The sequence below is a fragment of the Pygoscelis adeliae genome, unplaced genomic scaffold (genome assembly GCF_000699105.1).
Source record: "Pygoscelis adeliae isolate BGI_AS28 unplaced genomic scaffold, ASM69910v1 Scaffold17, whole genome shotgun sequence".
Lineage (NCBI taxonomy): Eukaryota > Metazoa > Chordata > Aves > Sphenisciformes > Spheniscidae > Pygoscelis > Pygoscelis adeliae.
In genome coordinates, this window is record NW_008825234.1 from 964,882 (window position 1) to 983,594 (window position 18,713).

Sequence of the window (18,713 nt, forward strand, 5' to 3'; positions counted from 1 at the left end):
GTACTGAAAATTTACAATGTATTGTAATTCAGTAACTTTAGTCTTAATTGACTTACCCTGGAATCAGTGATGTCCATCAGATGTATTTCACTGGCTCTGTTGTGAATGTGAAGCACCTCTTTAAAATGGGTTATCAGGAATTTGTAATCTTCACTAACAGAACAGTGATTCTGAACACTATGAAACTATGAAACGGAGTTACAGCTCTAGTAAAAATGCACAATCTAATGTCAGTCTTGAAATGCTCGAGAGTATTTAAAAAAATAGTAAGACAAAGATAAGTACTCTTACTAGCTGCTTACTCATTGAGGCTACAAAGCAGTTGGTTTGGGTTTTTTTCTTAATTTTTGGTGAGTTTGGCTTGAGGGTTTGCTTGTTTTAAACAGGAGCTGAAAGAAGATGCATATGTTCCAAGAACATCTTAAAAGTTAGGCAGCTATTAAGTCGGTTTGGTTGTATATTATTCTAGATTAAAAGGGGTTTTTTTGTTGATTTTGCGATACTGAAAATAATCCACTGTTAAAAATTAACATTGGCAGTTGCTTTCCAACTGGAATGAAATTCAGACTTAACTTGGTTTTACTTTAATTTGAAATATTTCCCTTCAAGCTACTTGAAAATATTTCCCTTCAGACACGGATGAAAGCTGAACGGCTGGACCGCTGGGGCAGCCACAAGTTTCATCAGCTGCAATGGTGCAGCAAGATGTTGGTGCTGCGGTCCCCGCTGCAGTTCTTCTCCTTGTTGGGAAGGGAGGCGGAAGCAGCTGGTGGTGGGCTACATGTCTGCGTGCGTATGGAGGGCGTGAAATGGGGGTTGTGGCCCCTGCCACGACTGTAGGTGTGTCCGTCATAGTCCTGGCCCTTGGGCTCTGAGATGGGGTAAGCAGGACTGCTGGGCCTAATGGATATAATGGCAGCACTGCTGGGCCTCATAGGTGTAATGGCATTGCTGTACATGGAAATTGGATGGTCGTGATACTGGTGATGGTGGGCAGTAGTACTTCAGAGCAGAAAGATGTCTGATCCAAAGCACTGATCTCATCCAAATCATTTCCGTATCATCTGACATTTTTACCTGTAGTGAATGTAGTGACTATAAGCAGTGACAATTATTTTTTCCTGATCTTTTTTTTTAGTTAGATTATAATGTTCTTTATGCATTCATGTGTCAAATAAAAAAATGTCAGTTTTGTTATTAATATTATTATTGCTTTTATTATTATTTTGGCATGACAAAATAAATATACCCGTTTGCTACTCTATTGCTATAGCCTTAGTCTAGATGGGTGGGTGGACAACTGCTTAGATGCTCAGGTTGAGGGTAGTCATTAATGGGTTGTCCTCTACCTGGATTCCTGTGGCAAGTGGTGTTCTTCAGGGCTCTACCCTGTGACCCGTCCTCTTTAACATCTTTGTCAGTCACCTGGAAGAAGTCACAGAGAGCTTGGTCATCAAGTTTGCTGATGACACCAAATTGGAGGGTGCAGTCAGTACACCATTGACAGAGACCTAGGCAGGTTAAGAAATGGACTGCCAGGAAATTCAAGAAATTCATGAACTAAACTCATGAAATTCAACAAAGTCAAATGCCAAGTCCTGCACTTGGGAAGGAAGAGCCCCTGGCAATGACACAGGCTGGGGCCTGCCTGTCTGGGCAGCAGCTCTGCTGAAGAGGCCCTGGGGGTCCTGGTGGGTAGTGAGTTGTACTTGAGCCAGCAGTGAGCCCTGGCAGCACAGAAGTCAACAGCCTCCTGGGCTGTATTAGGAGGAGCACAACCAGGAGATCAAGGGAAGTGATTATCCCTCTCTAATCAACACTCACTAGACTGCATCTAGAATACTGCATGCAGTTTTGGTTCCCCCATACAAAGAAGACATTGATAACCCGGAGCAACCAAGGTTGAGCCTTGCTGATTGGGGCTGGGAGCACTTGCTCTGTGAGGGAGCTGGGCTTGTTCAGCCTGGAGAAGGCTTCAGCGGGTCACTAAGATGGAGCCAGGCTCTTCACAATGGCACATGGGTGGGCAGGACAAGTGGAACTTGAAATCGGATACAAGGAAAAGCTTTTCCTCATGAGGACAGTCAAGCAGTGGAGCTGGTTGCCCAGCAAGGTTGAGCAGCCTCCATCCTCAGAAGCTTTCAGCCTGGGCTGATTGCATAGTTGCCTTGCTTGGAGGTTGGGCTTCAAACCTCTCAAGGTCCGTCCTACCTGTGATGGTAAAATGATGTTTTCTCTCCTCATCTATGGGAGTCTTGAACTACTCTAAGATATGGGACAAATCCATACCATTTTGTCCTCCATAGCATTTTTACAGATGGTGGTTCTGACTTGTTCGTAGAACCCCTCACCCTCCTAGTACTGGGAAACCGTAACCTATCTGAATAGTCTGTTTAAGGGCTTCGTTATCATTATAGTCAGAATTTCTTAAGGGAAAAAGTATTAAGGTCAAGAATTTTTGTCTCAGCAGTTGTGAGACAGTGTCAGTAGGTGTAAAAGCCATAGTATGCTAAAGCTGAGAAAAAGGACAACTCCATATATATTTACAGGAAAAACATACTCTGTAAGGGAGCGCCATATAACTAATTTCAGAAAGTTATAATTAATCTCTGTCTTGTATCTGCTTTTAGTTTTACTGAATGGTTCTTTGTGTGCTTACGCTGCTAATGGAATCATTAATTTTCTGCGTTCCACAGCTGTGTAACCGCTTTCACTGCATAGCTGCTGTCCTCATCCATTTGTCCCATGTTGGTCCATTGAAAAGCCTGTATTTGTGTTCTCACTCAAGGCCCCTTAAGCCTGGAATTATCTTCTCGTCATGAAAGACAAAGGTACAGTTCTTCTTAGGGTACAGTCCTCCTTCAGATTAAGTGCTATAAAAATTACGATTATTAACAAATTTTATTGTAGATGTCACTCATCCATTGTTAAGGCCCCTAAATGATAAACTTCTTCAGATCTTAGTAGTTATTTTTCATCTTTCCTATGGCAGTTGCAAGTTGTTCAGTGCAGGTGTCCTTCTAAAGCCACTCAGGCTTTCTCCTGGATGCAGAGGTTCAGTCATGTGCAAGAAGTCACGTAATTCTGAATGTTAGCATCAGAGACAAATAGATCTGAAAGAAATTGTCTTTTCTGGGATTTTGCCCTGTGAGAGGGTTAGTATCTCTACCATTTGGGCAGATGTTTGTTCAGTTTTCTCTCAGAATCCCTTAGCAATGAATGTCCGTAATCTGTCCCAGCAATCTGTTCAAGAACTTCAGTTTTCTTGTAGTTGGAATATGTTAAAAGGAGGAGATTTCTGAATTATTTTCTTATCTGATAGTTCCATTTGTCTTTGCAATAGATTTTGAAGTACTTAAAACTGTCATTATGTCCTCTTGTATTCTGTCCTTAAACTAAACAACTGGAATTTGTGCAGAATTACTTACAGGTCCTATTTTCCAGATCACTCATCACTTCTGATTTTTTTGTATTTCTCATGACCCTTTTCAGTTCATTACCTCTTCTATGTAGTGTAGCCATGAATCAACACTGACATAATAAACACTATAAAAAAGGAAACAATGTACTGGGACATATTAAATGCAACACTGGTGATGGATGACTTCATGGGCATGAAATTATTCCTCCCTCACAGTCATCAGTGTTTAAGGAACCTTCTGTACTACCCAGCTGAAGAACTGTGTTTACTTTTGAGCACTGTCTTGTGAGAGTGAGAAAAAGCAAATCAATAGGAAAGAATCTGAAGGAGAGCAGTCAAAATATGTTTGCCTTTATTGCAACAAGAAGATATTGATGCCAATATTTTGCTGTCAATCCTCACTGCTACCTACCTGTTTCCTTTCCTTAAGAAATGGTGAAGAAAAGCTTTTTTCCTTCCATGCAAGTGACTGTTCTTCCTAGAGTGTAGCACCTTGCATTTTTTTTTCTGTTACACTTCATCCCATTTTTTAAATCTTTTTTTTGTGTTAGTCAAGGCTATTCTAAATCTGAATTCTGTCCTCTGAGAAAATGACTTTTGTCTTTTGATCACGATAGGAGATGTGGCATAGAAAACATCAAAGCAGTTACGAGAGAGAGAGTAAATTTGAGCCTGCTGTAACTTAGTGGTCAGAGCACTGGCTATGTGGGACTATATTCTCTCTCTGCCTAATCTGAAGTGATGTAGGATAAAAATCAGTGACTCCAGTTCTCATGTGTCTTCAGCAAGTGTTCCAACCATCAGTATACCACAGACATGGAATTTCAACAGAGTTGTTTTCATGAAAAGAAATTGAAATTGGATTAGAGAATTTTATCACTAGACTTCTGAGGTGTAAATATTGCGATAAAATATTTGTCTGGAAATATAATGTGGGATTTCAGTTGGAAAAAAAAGTTCAAATATAGTGCTTAAAGAATTTTATTTACAAATGAAGAAAGGTCATTTGTAAATGTATTTTAGCAGTTAAAAATTGAACTGCCATGCCACTGAAGCTATGGATATATTTATTAAGGATGAAGATGAGCAAATGGTGATTTCTGCTGGAGGACCAATGTAACTCAACACAGAGGATTTTTTAGATAAACTAGGGGAAACTCCAGATGATCCATTTTTACAAGGGTCTAAGACACTAATACTCCATTTAGTTGGCAGCAGTAGTGACCACAATTGCTAAAATACACTTAGGCAGAGGGAATGAGAGATTTGGAGTTACCGAGAACTTCACAGTTTAAATCAAAATAGTACCATTGCACTGCATGTACTCTGACATCTGCTCTGAATGCATACAAATATATTATATGATTTTATTATGAATCTCATCTGAATTTTCTGATCATCTATGTAAGAGTCTTGAACATTTTCTGCCTCCCTTCAAACGGTTACTAGCATGAAAAGCCTGACAAATATTGCTCTAGTGCATTTGAGAAACAAATGGACATAAACAAGTAAATAGTTTCTATAGGAAACCTAGTACACCTCAACACCACTTTTAAACTCTGCCTCATTTTTTTGCAAGCTTTTTCAAAATAAAACTTAGAGCAGTGAAGACAAGTATTTTATGCTGGTAAGACTGAAGTTTGACTTAGAGATGCCTACTTCGAAACAGAATTTTCATCTGTGAGCTTTAGGCTGCAGATACAGTGCATTGAAAGAGTTATGGTATCTTGAGTGGGGTCCCAAAACATTATGCTGAGCGGGGAGCGCTTTAAAGCAAGTACACTGGCTAGGGACCTGACTTAAGTAGTCAACAATAAAACTGACAAAAGGATTTGTCTGCAATTCTAGCTCCCTCTAGAGAGTGATGTTTTCTTCTCTGTGGTATTGACAGTTTTTGAGCTTGCTTGAGAAAGTAGGTTTCAGTGGTTTTTTTCTTTCAAAAACAGAGCAGTGACTAAGCTTGCTTAAAAGTCACAGCTACTGTGATGCTTGTGCTACTGATCTCCCTTTCTCTTCCTCCCACCAGGTATGTGGGCGTGCACACCACACACACACCCTTCCTGAGGTCAGTGTCTAGAAAACTGTCAGAGATAGGAAAATCAACATTTAATTTCCTCATCTGCCCAAGTGAGTTTAAATTTATATTCCCCTACCTCTCATTGTAAGCACTTAAATCCTATTGAGATGCAACTCCCTATGCACTTTCTGCATGGTTTTTATTACAAAACGCATGTAAATTTGGTATATGATCTCTAACATTACTACATAATTTTGGGGAGTTATTTCTGCTGCTCAGTCCTCACTTTCTGATACCAGTTATTAGAATGGCTACTGTATAGACAGTTTTTAAATGAGAAATCAAGACAATCATAGCATAGTTAAAATGCTGGATGTACATGTACATGCAAAGACCAAGTTGTCATTAAAAGATCCTTGTTTGAAGGAGCGCTTTGTCTGGGCTGGGATTTGCCTACTAGAGTTACGTACGCCATCTCTTTAACACAAAGAGAGAACAAGGGAATGTGCTGAACTCTGATTCAAAGCCGTTTTAAAAAAAGCCAACTTGAAAGGCCTAGAGAAATCTACATTAATCTTACTGATTCTGAAAGCAAATAAGGTATTGCTGCACATCATCTTGGATCACATCAGGAGTTAGATGAAGTGTGAGGTAGGTATTGGATTTTAATAGGAATAGATGAGCTTCAGTGAGACTTTCAGTTTAAGTAGCGTGATGGAAAATGCTGCTATTTAATTGGTCACTCTAATATTTCATTCGTTACTTGCTCATCTGTTACAAATGAAAGTTCAGGGTTTTTTTCATTGTGTTACTTCTAAACATAGGTAACGATTACCAGCCAGAGAAATGTTCTGAGTTTAGGCTGTATAAAGAGCTCTCTAGAGCTCTGTTCTTTCGATGTCTCTGTAAAGCATGTTCTGGTATGTCACCAAAAGTAACAGTGGTTGCCAGTCCAGGTGGGATAGCGATGCACAACCTCTGAATAGCAGCAAAATGCGGGGACAGTGGTTTTCCAAGGCAGTTCTTCTCCTGTTTGAAAATACTCGCTGTTATGCAGCATGGCTTTTAAGCGGATGATGTTGGCACGGTTTTCATATGTTGTCATTCACAAAATTGTATTGATAAAATATCCACACATGCTGGAAATTTAAAAAAATTCAAAACCTTGGGAAAATGAAGAAATATTGGTTTCCAAACAAGTCAGAATGATTAAGGCTTTAGACCCTCACTGAACTTTTTTTCCTTTAGGCATTCCCAGCAAACACTAAGGACAAGATTTATCTGCCCAGAATTAGACACTTGTGTCTGAGTTGTTATTTATATATATATATTTTTTTTTAAGTCAAAGCAGAGAGCTATGATGCAATTTGTTCCCTTTTAGATGGATGTATAAAAGAGATCAGGTAAATCATGCTTAGATGTGTCTGCTGCTTACCGCTTGCTTGACAGAATCTAAATGGCTGTCCTAGATGTGGATTTCTGCACTGTAATCCTTTGGTGAGATCCATTTCAAGCTGAAGATACTTACATGTGGATGTCTGCTGGCATGGCCGGTGTCTCTATCCTGTTATAATAATGGCAATCTCGTCTTGCCTCCAGCTAGAGAAGGACCTGGATGTCCTAAAAAGCCTGTTTCAGCCTTACATGCGTGGAGGTCTTAGATATCCTAAAGTGTCTTAAGTGGCAGCAGTGGCCTACATGGGGACAACTGCTTCGAGCCCAGGGACAGCAGAACCACATGAGCAATTCAGCTGAGCAACTGCTGTGTATATACTTCAGGATAAATTGAATTGCCCTCTAGGCTGCATTTTCCATTTCTACTATAAGGGAGGCTTTGACACTTGGTTGCTGTGTAGAGCTACACCACATCCTAATTTAAGTGCCTTAAGCTTAAATTGATCCTGCCTTTAAAGACCAAAAGGTTTTATTGACAATCACCACAGACCCTTCTTCCTAATTTTATAGAAATTAAAATATTATTATGAAGATAATGTTCCATGTTTAATTTTATTTTAAAATCCCTCAAGCATTCATTCAGTGCACAGGACATGTTTCTTCTTTAATTCCATTACTCTGTTCTTTACATAGTCTACTATTTAACAAAACATAGATTAACAACTTGATTTTAAATCATCTTTTAAAAACAAATGCTGCAACTAAACCCTAAATTATGCTTGATTATTCTTCAATTGCATAGAGGAAAGTGCAGTGTTGTGATGATGCTGTTATATACATTATAAATTAATAAACAAATACTACTTTTAAAGATTATCATCCATTTCAGAACAGGTGTTTTGCTTTTTCCCTTCTGTGCAGTGACTGTAAAACTCTGAAATTGCATTAGTCTGCTTATTTTAACAAATAGCTATAAGCAGTCCTGATTCCACAGTTTTTGTTTAAGGAAATATCTGACTGAATATTAGTGGGAAATTTGTGCGTAAGTAAATAAACCAAAAATTAAAATAAAATTTCTTTTCTACTACTCATGGAGAAAACATTGTTTATACCAAACACTTGACTATCCTATAGAGTTTACTAGTTATTAGTCCAGTGATGATGTAACTTCAGAAATGTATGTCCATCTTGACCTAAACAAATAGAAATTCTGTAACACCTGTATTTATTTGTGCGTTTTACAACGTGAAAACATAGTTTTCTACTGTAACAGAACCCTATATCTTAAAGGTAACATTTATGAAGGGTACGGGTCTTTTTCTGACACAGTGGAAGGAACGTCTCTAATTCAGGAACAACATTGCACTTCTCCACTTCTTGCTGAAACTGGAAAATGTGTTCACATACATTTATACATACCTATCTGCTTCTAATATAGTTTCATAATAAGTCATACAATTAAAAACAAATAGGACATCATTCAATGACAACAATCCTTTGTGGAACAGTACAATTGAGAATTTTTTTTTTTTTTTTTGCATATTAATGTCTACTTCAAAGACTATTTAGCCTGAATTATACAGTACAGAAGAGGCTTTTTCTGTCCAATCCATTTGAAGACTGAAAAGCAGACCAGTTTTCCACTTTCTGTAAACAGTGCTCATTTATATGCATTTTATATATTGAATGGGATGGAGGTTGTTACTGATCATTATTAAATGTTCATATTCTTAAATTTTTGTTTCTGTGCCTTGCTTTCGCAGACTAAAACTGGTATTGCATTGTTGTATGATGAAGTATCCGAAAATGCTTATGACATCCGACTGAAGCTTACAAAAGAGGTATTAACAATTCAAAAACAAGATGTCGTCTGTGTTAGTGGAAGTGATCACAGTGCAAATGTAAGTGCTTCTATATCTCTGTGCTTTCAACTGTGCACTTTAATGTCTTCTGCAGAGATAAGTTTATGGCATTGGAGTGCAAGAGATTTTATTGGGCAATAGAAATATATGTAATCATCAGTTGTTGGGTTTTTTGTGCATACTTACATTCTTGCGTATAAAAACTTTTTTTTGGCCAGTGCTATATGTCCCACATACATTTATACATACCTATCTCTTCTTATAATATAGTTTCATAATAAGTCATACAATTAAAAACAAATAGGACATTATAAAAAAACAAAACTTTTTTGGAAAAGAAAAATGGGGAATTTTTTTTTTTTTTTTGCATATTAATGTCTACTTCAAAGACTATTTAGCCTGAATTATACAGTACAGAAGAGGCTTTTTCTGTCCAATCCATTTGAAGACTGAAAAGCAGACCAGTTTTCCACTTTCTGTAAACAGTGCTCATTTATATGCATTTTATATATTGAATGGGATGGAGGTTGTTACTGATCATTATTAAATGTTCATATTCTTAAATTTTTGTTTCTGTGCCTTGCTTTCGCAGACTAAAACTGGTATTGCATTGTTGTATGATGAAGTATCCGAAAATGCTTATGACATCCGACTGAAGCTTACAAAAGAGGTATTAACAATTCAAAAACAAGATGTCGTCTGTGTTAGTGGAAGTGATCACAGTGCAAATGTAAGTGCTTCTATATCTCTGTGCTTTCAACTGTGCACTTTAATGTCTTCTGCAGAGATAAGTTTATGGCATTGGAGTGCAAGAGATTTTATTGGGCAATAGAAATATATGTAATCATCAGTTGTTGGGTTTTTTGTGCATACTTACATTCTTGCGTATAAAAACTTTTTTTTGGCCAGTGCTATATGTCCTTTATTCTGACATATGTAACCTTAACAGGAGAGAAGATGTCTATGAGTACTGAGATGACAGCATTCTTCCACCAAATGTTGTTAGGCCATTAAATGAAGGGGAAGAAAAAAAGTTTTTCCCATTGAAAGCCTTTTAAGAGGAAACTAATACACTAGAGTTTTCTTCATTTGTGTATCAAGTATTGACAGGATGTCTGTTCAAGGGCATAGAGCTGGCTGAGAGAACACTTGATAGACACTTATTTCACTTTAATTCTCTTTCAGGCACAGATGGAGCTTAATCAGCGCCAGCATGTATGTGGTGCTTTTTTTCCCCCAAATTCAGTTATGCTGCTTTTTCAAAACACGTGGTGCCCCTAAACTATAGAGGAATCTTCTGTATCACCATTTAATAATGTCACTAGGAAAGCTGGTGGCATTTTGCATAAGCAGTACAGCAGTGGTGTCTAGATTATGGGTGTCACCAAACAGTGTATTTTATTTCCTCACATAAACAATGTTCCTCTTAAAACTAAGTGTAGGTATCCCAAATTTTACTAAGGAAAATTAATTTCATTAACTGTGCTGGTATTTGCCAATTCATGGCAGCGTTCTCAGAGAGGGCCAAGGGGGAGCCTTTCTGTCTGCTTGCTATATTGCACATGTCATGTAAGCATAAAATCTGGCACTAGTGGACATAAAGTGAGTTTGTGATACCCTGCTAAGAATTAGGAGCCAAAAAAGTATATAGTGGGTATCCGTATATACATATGTGAGTATGTCAGAGAGTCTGCCTATATAACACAAAAACTTTTCATTCCTGCCATAGTAAATATTTATATAAATTGTTTAATATCACACAAAAAATAATTTTAAATAGCTTTTAGTAGTTAGAAACATTATATACTGGTTTCAAAACTTGTCCATGAAACTCTGTGGAACATGGCTTGCTCTTAAAAATGTTCAAAAAGGTTGCATCAGCTGGCAACTAGTGGGAGGCCACTCAGTGAAGTGAAAGGCATTTCTGGTTGGTTTGCTGAAATAAATATAAGCCTCAGTCAAAAATCATCTGCTTGCATATACTTTCTACTTCACTGAGAAGCATGAAAAACTCCAGCTTTTAACTGCAGGCATTGCTGGTAGTGCTGATAAATTGTATGCAAATTGTGGTTGCAAGAGTCAGTAAAGTATCATGTGACTGCAAGATATGGTGTCTGTGCATGTAAGTATACATGATTGCTCTGGACTCAATGGTACTTAAATGCCTTGTGTATAAACTTTCATAGAAAAGAATCGAAATTCTATCCTACCTAGTCCCAGATTACTTCTTGACTGAATCAGCACAGGCTGGCTGCATCTGAGAAAATGTATCAAATCTGTATATGTATTTATTGTCACTCTTCGATCACTCAAGAAAGAAAAAAAAGGAAAAACATCACCCAAAACCAAAACACCACCCACCCAAAAAAACAAACTTCCTTCCCTCCCCAAGCCAAAACTAAAGCAGTACAAAAAACCACCCCAAACAACTCACCAGGTCTGCCTCTTCCTTCTAATATCAAGGTTTGGGTTGATTTTGATTTTGATGCATTTTACTCCTACATTTTATGGGTACCCTAAATAGTATTTCCTGGTGGAAGACAGGACAGGAAGACAAGCTCTGATAATACTTGAGGGGCTGGATTTTGAAAGAAATTCTTGAAGGTAAGAGTCTCTGCAGAGGAGGCAGAACTGGGGTATGCAGCCACTGCGTACAAAATGAGCTGAAGTTCCTTGGTTGTCTTTCATGACCAGTATTGATTACACAGTGGGTAAGCCTGGAGAGGAGTGACTCCTGGGACTATGTCAAATGGAGACAGTTTTTCCAGGTTATAGAAGTAGTGTTAATGTGTAAAAGTAAGGGAATTTCAGGTATAATTCAGATGTTCATTTAGGTTTGAGATGCAAAGTATTATGTGGCTCTAAGTATGAAATCCATGCAGAAGGGATTTCTCCCGCCTCATACTGTTGATAGATAGCGTAAGCAATCCTGCCAAGCTGACCTTTCCTGGAAAACATTGTTAACGTTATCTCCTTATTTTCCTTAAGTTTACTCACTGAAGACTCTCAGAACTGAATTTTAAGGCTCTGATCTGTTGTTTTTCCGTGTCCCTTGCAAGATCTTCGCAAGATGTTCCTTTCGGAAAGTGTTCAATCCTCATGGGCTTCTGTTGTCAAACCCTAGTGAGAAAAATGGACTAAACCGGCTTCGTGGCAATATTTGCTTTTTCTATATTATAGTTTGAACCAAACAAAAACTTTTGGAACACTAGCATTTAATATAAAGGCCAATCGAGTGCAACATGAAGATGAACACCCTCTTTTTTACAGTATATAAATCGGTAGTATATAGGAGCTCAAAAACAGAATTTGAAATCAGGGTGAAATAGCTGGTAGTTCTCTAGCACTGGTTTTGGTAATTCTGAAGTTTTACATTTACAGCTATGCAAGATAAATTCCAAAGAGATGAATGCTTTACTTTTCAGGTGGTTCAAGAAAATAATTTTCATCCCTGTGCTGTATGATTCAAAATATTAATGGAAAATTGTAACCTGACAGTCAATTCTATAGCAGACATAAACAATCACGTCTTACTGATTTATTCTCCTTCTTTCTGTTCTTCTTCTTTCTCAGGTATTCATAGTTAATCTTTATTTTACACATGGCTATTCATCAAACCAGTTCATTTGCAACAAAAATAGAAATAACTCGTTTGCCTTCTTTCTGTAGTCACCTCAAACACGTAGGAGGGGAAAAAAAATCTTTTGGTTTTAGAGTAACTTTTCTTCTTAGGTGGGATATGTGAATGAAAAAAAATTGAAAAAGAAAGTTCTGTGTCTACTTGTGGTAATACTTTGTTCTCCAGCCAGTTTTGTGGGACAGCATTCGTGGGATGCATTTGCTTCCAGCCTCCCTTTCGCTGGCAGGTTCGTTGATCCTGAGGAATGCTGAGGACAGGATTTGCAGCCGTGTGTAATTAGCTCCGCTAGTCCCGTCCAGTTCTGAATGCTACAATGAGGACTGGCAAAGACATCAGTGATCGCTAGCGCTACTGTCGTGGGTTGGACTTTCAGCAATAGAGATTATTCCCAAGGATAAAAGGCTCTCACTATAAAATACCTTTTACTACCATCATCCAGATCTATTCTTGTTTCATATTTTGCCATCTGCCGTTCATTTAGGTGCTACTTTTAAGCACTCAGAAAACTTCACTTTTGATGAGAAATTGTAGAGCTGGCTTTCTGTAATTTAATGGCAGTTCAGCCCATTTCATTAGTTCTTGCTATCTTGGACTTGGATGTAGAGTAATGAGAGAGAAGAACATGGTTTGTGAAATTCAGCATGCATATAGAAGAAATAATGTAAAGGCAACTGTTTATTTTCCTCAGTTTTCACATTTTTCACAGTAGACAAGATGGCTTTTAAATATCTGTAAAAATCCTTCTGGAAGTGGAACCATTGTGGGAAACAATATTTTCCAGTGTTTCATTATATACTATTACGTTTATAAAAAGTAATTTATATATAACTATATATAATATTTATATATTTTAGATTTATGTGATTAAACATGTGCTCTTTCCACCAAGGTGTATTTCAGAACTTCAGATTTGGCAAATACAAGCATTCTAAGCAAGTCTTCATGACATAGTATTATGTTTGGGGTGTTCAGATTCGTAGGAAAAAGGAGAATGTATGGGTGCATCAAAATCGGTGCGTGCTCATAGAAGCCAAACAGGTATTGACAGAAATGGTGTACTGAAAATAAATAGACATTTTTCACTATCTTCTATGTATTTTTAACAGAAGATTTTTTTCCCCCAAATTTAAAGTTTAACAATATTCACAGAAGGGAATTAATTGTATGACAGACCGGAAGAGATCCATTTTCAGGCAAAGGAGAAAAAGGGAGGCATTCATTTTTATACTTTATGCTTCATTAAGGGATGATTTTGCTTTAACTTTTTGTCATTCCTCATGCTAAACTTAATTTCTTAGATACAACACCTCACTCCCTTAATATTCTTTGTTTTTCTTCCATGTGTATTGCTATTATCCTTCTGTTGTCGGCCCACCGTTTTATGCCTCTCCTCTTTTCATAAGCAAGCTTTTTTTCTTTTACTTTGTATTATATATTTCTGTATCTTTTTTTCCTGCTAATTCCACTTGCAAAGTAAGAAAAAGAAAAGAAATGCATCTGGCTTTTTATCAAAATCAGTCCTTACAGAGCTGAATTGTCTCTGGTTTGGTCAGTGGTCAGGCAAATAGGTTTCTAATGCAGGCTCCTGGCATCTTGATTGGAAGAAGGCTCCTCAGAGGCTTATGTGAGTCTAATAGAATTAGAATAACAAACACCTTTGCATCCTGGGTATGCAATTGTCCAGCTTCACAAGCTGTGTCTTAGCTGGACTTTATCAGAACGAAGCAAGGTAGGTGAATAGGGAAGAAAAATAGCAAGATTAGTTGTTTTGTTGATTCAAAAAATAGAAACAGTGCCTGAAAGTACTGTTTAAATCCCTGATGAGACTGCTATGACTTTATAACTCAGATGCTAATAAGGACAGGGAAGAATGTTATTTTAGCAAACCTCTAGGGAATGGTCTGCATTAAAGCCTAAAGGTTAATTTTTTTTAACCCAAGGAATTTTCTATCTAGATAACTACTAATATTACTGTTTGCTCAGTGCCTGTTTTACCATTGCTGGTATGGTATTTTAGTCCAAAACTACTTTTAAAAAAGCTAATAATTAACATTTTCTAACTTTTTGGAAAGTTCAAGTAAATTATTAAAGACTCTTCCTTTTGAAACTAAGATCACTTGTATGGAGAAAATACATTATTTAACCATTTGTTATTTGTTTTCCATGCTCTGGAAAACTGACCTAGATATTTAGAAGATAGCTATCAAGTAATTCCTTAGGATCTTTATTATGAGAGATCATAAGCTTGTGTTGCTGTCACTTTGAGAACAGTTAAAAGTTTGTATCACAAAATAAATAATAAATATGGGTATTCATCAGCATGACAAAAAAACGTTATTATTAAAGATAAAAAGAGTAAGTAGCTTAAGTAAAAAGGCTAATAAATGTAACAGAACAGAAGAATGCAAAGGACACTATGGATATCCCTGAAAAATAATCTCTCCCTGACACATGGGAAGAGTCCAACTGTGGGTAAGCGTTCATACCAACAAGATAGAAAAGAAAGGCAGCACAACATTGGTGTTACTGCACGGTAAACGAGGCATATGTACAAACATATGTGTCCTTTATTAAAATTGCAATTAATCACAGAGCCATGACAGACTGTCAGGATTGGTAAATTGGTGTATTGTGGGAGCTTGTGTAGCAGTTTAAAGTCTTCAACAGTTAGGGGCAAAATATCTGATTGCAATGGAAGCATAAGCCTTTCCAGTTACAGTATGCGGGATATCGATGGGTGCAACCTCCACTGTTCATCTTTGTCTTCACACCAGCCAACATGTGAAATGTTGTGCAAAGTGAATGCAAATGAAATTACTCAAATAAAGAACAGCTGTGGTCTGGCAGGATTTAGCTATAATTCATTGTTATAGGATGCCTTTTTACTTAGAAGAAATCAGCTTATTTTTAATGGGAAAAGAAAGAAGTATAATCATATCTTGCCACAGGGTCTTATATATGTTGTTAGTAACGCTGGAAATCCATATTTGTAGACGATCTTCATAGACTTAATCTATATTGTTAGTCTGAGAACAGTCTGAGTCCCAGGTTCTCTCATAGCTCCTGCCAAAGAAAACTCCTGTCCCAAATTAAGCATCTTGCAACTCAGTGGGGGAGTTCCTGAGGATTCTTGTGAACTCATACCAAGATTGAATGTGTATCATTCAGACACATTTAATATGATCACTACACCCTGGAGAATAAACTACAGTGGGGTTTGTCACGGTCATCTTTACTAGAATAGATCATGGAATAATTTAGATTGAAAGGGACCTCTCGAGTCATCTAATTCAACCCACTGCTCAAAGCAGGGATAGCTTCCAAGTTTGAGCAAGTTGCTGAGAGCTTTGTCCATTCACGTTTAGAATATCTCCAAGGATGGAGATGGTACCACCTCTCTGGGCAGCCTCTTCTAATGCTTGACCGCTTTCACTGTGAAATTATTTCACGCTGTTACAGTCAATTGGAATTTCCTTTGCTGCAAGTTGTGACTGTTGCCTTTCATCTTTTTTTTGGTGCATCCACGAGAAGAATCTGGTTCTGTCTTTTGTATAATTCCCCTTTAGCTTGGCAGGCTTTGAAAATAAAATGAGTAACTTCATTTTACTGTATTTAAAAAAAAAAAACAGAAACAGCCCCCCAAAAAAACCTTTGATCTACAGTAGTGGAAACAGTTATAATAAGATGAACCAATAAAAATATCTTATACCCTATTTAGTAAGGTTGCTATGCAGCTTCACCAGCATGCTTTGTCTCTATACAAAACTTGACAGCGACTGGCACGCCTCAGTCGATTTTTATAGCTGCTTTCTTCCTGTTCCTTTTGGGAAAAGGTGAGATCCTGTGCAATGCAGGGAGTTAAGTTTCAAAACTCTCTTTCCAACTCAAACTAATCTTTTCCTTTCTGTCTATGTGTTCCTTATTATAGCTTGCCTCCTCTTCATGGAAGTGGAGAATGAGGCATCACATGTGTCTTCCCTCCCTTTCTTAAGGTTTCTTGACTTACATTTCCATTGTCTCCATAATTGGTTCCACTTTTGAGTTACACTGTCTTTTTAAGCAATGCAACTATTTCTATTTTATAAGAACATAAAACAGTCTATTAAAAATTATACAGACTTGGGACTAAAGTTTATACAGGCATCCTTGGACCAAAAAGCTTTTCCTGAAGGCCAGGCATGTTATAACCAACAGTAGAGCAAATCTTATTTGTAATAATGTTCTTTGATTGACACCGCCCCCCCCCAATGTAGTTTTACGGAAAAGCTGTTACATTATTTTTCAATGCATTCTTTGATTGTTTACCTGGTGTCCTGGTTTTGGCTGGGATAGAGTTAATTTTCTTGCTAGTAGCTCGTATAGTGCTGTGTTTTGGATTTAGTATGAGAATAATGTCCATAACACACTGATGTGTGTTATAAGATTCTGGTGGTTACAGTTTCTGAGAGGGCAGTATTAATGACTTGTGGAAATGCACAGGTGTGGCACGTTCAGTCTGACCAAAGTGGCTAACTCTGTGATGTTTACATTTTCTTCATGCTCCGCTGATTTCTTAAGATTTGTGTATACTCACTATTTTTAATAAAGGCTGTGGGACGTAAATAAGTAGTAACAATAGTGAGTAAGGAAGCGATCAAAACTCAGGCTTTCTGGCTTCTAGTTAAGTGTTCTTTGACCATGGACTGCCACATACTGGAAGAAGGAATCTCTGTGTCCCAGTCCTAGGTGATGGCACTGCAGTTCATCTGATGTGCTGCATGATACGTCATATGGTCTCTTCACATACCAGCATAAGGCTCCATGGTTCTAGCCTTATCATGCAGATGCCTATATTGTTAGACTCGGTGATTAATCATAATCCAGCACCATCCCGCATTAGGGCTACTTCATGCACTCTCTAACCTTGGTATGATGTTTCTTCTGAATTCCATCTGGAAATAATTTTATTAGCTAGCTGCTCTTGCTAGAGCAGCCCCTACTGTAGTTTAAAATCTGAATCTAGCTGCTCTTGCTAGAGCAGCCCCTACTGTAGTTTAAAATCTGAATTTCTAGGAAGAAAGTCAGGCATTAGGTGGACTGCAACCTGCAGCCACTGGGAAGGTGGAAGTGCGCTGCCAATCAGTGAGAAGTGAGGGTTGTGTGAGCAGAAGTGGAAATCTCTGTACTTGATGGAACATTAAACACATGCAGAACAATTTGCTGAGGAAGCTCTGGGGCTGGAGAGGTGAGGGGTGTGAACTGAGAAGATCCTCATCATGGGAACTAACCATCTTTAGGAGAAGCCTTTCTGAATGATTTCACATATCCTTGTTCTCCACCGCATCCTCTTTTGTTCTTTTTGAATAGGTAACAACCAGCAGGATGTCTGTATTTTATGATACATTTTACTGGGTCTCACATTCTCACAGGATCTGTTTCTTCAATCATTTTTTATCTCATAACTTCCTTGTCATAGCTTCAAGAGTTGCTGAAGAAAAGGAAGACAAGGTATGGCTGGTGTGTTAAGTACCCATCTTTATCTTCTTACCCCTTCTGGTATCAGACTATTTCTTCTCTTGCGTCCATGCAGGACAGGTTGCAGGCTTCTCTTGTAACTCTTCATATTGCATTCTTGTTTTGCTTCTTCCTTTCCCCTGCATGTTTCCCAAGGGCCTGGGTAGTGAGCTCTGCTGTTATTGCCATCATTGCCTAAGACTGGCTTTTATTTTCTATTGTCAACCTGCCATGTAGTACCTGTAGTAAATTTGACATCTTACTTCCAACAAGTAAGGAGGCCTTTTGAGACTACTCTTTCCAATAAATGACAGATGCAACTGTAGTAGTGGGAATAAAGTTTGTTTATCTAACAAAAAATAGTACTCTGAACTACTCTGAACAATGCAGCAATGAATGATTTCTTTGCTCACATTTTCCTGTCTTCCTGTTTAGCCACTTACTTTGCTTAAGGAATAGTCTGTTATCTGTTAAGGTAAGAGTCTGTTGTGGTTTGAGCGTGGGGACTAGATGGGCTCAGGTACCAAGGCATGTTTAGTCATGGCTATATTTAGTGTTGACAAGTCACTCAGCATCCCAGTCCCACAGTGGGGGAGATGCCCACCCATGAGAGAAGCCAGTACAGTGGTTCCCCACATGACATCCCTACCCCATGGAAGGGGGACGGGACAGCCCAGGAGGGCACTGCTAGAGTCAGCACAGTGGTCTTACACTTACTGATTAAGTAGAAGGGAAAAGAATAAAAATAAGTAAAAGGGTTGGCAATAGAATCATAGAATCATAGAATCATTAAGGTTGGAAGAGACCTCCAAGATCATCGAGTCCAACCGTCAACCCAACACCCCCATGCCTACTAAACCATGTCCCTAAGCGCCTCATCTACAC

General features: G+C 38.0%; 1 protein-coding gene across 1 annotated transcript in view; it reads left to right on the forward strand.

Moving 5' to 3' along the window:
• Nucleotides 1–692: 692 nt before the first annotated feature.
• Nucleotides 693–18,713, forward strand: part of SNTG2 (syntrophin, gamma 2) — a 194,029-nt gene continuing 176,008 nt past the window's right edge. The window contains exons 1-2 of the mRNA XM_009329305.1: nucleotides 693–836; nucleotides 8,597–8,734. Of these exons, the coding sequence (XP_009327580.1) occupies nucleotides 693–836; nucleotides 8,597–8,734 (282 nt within the window). The remainder of the gene's footprint in view (nucleotides 837–8,596; nucleotides 8,735–18,713) is intronic.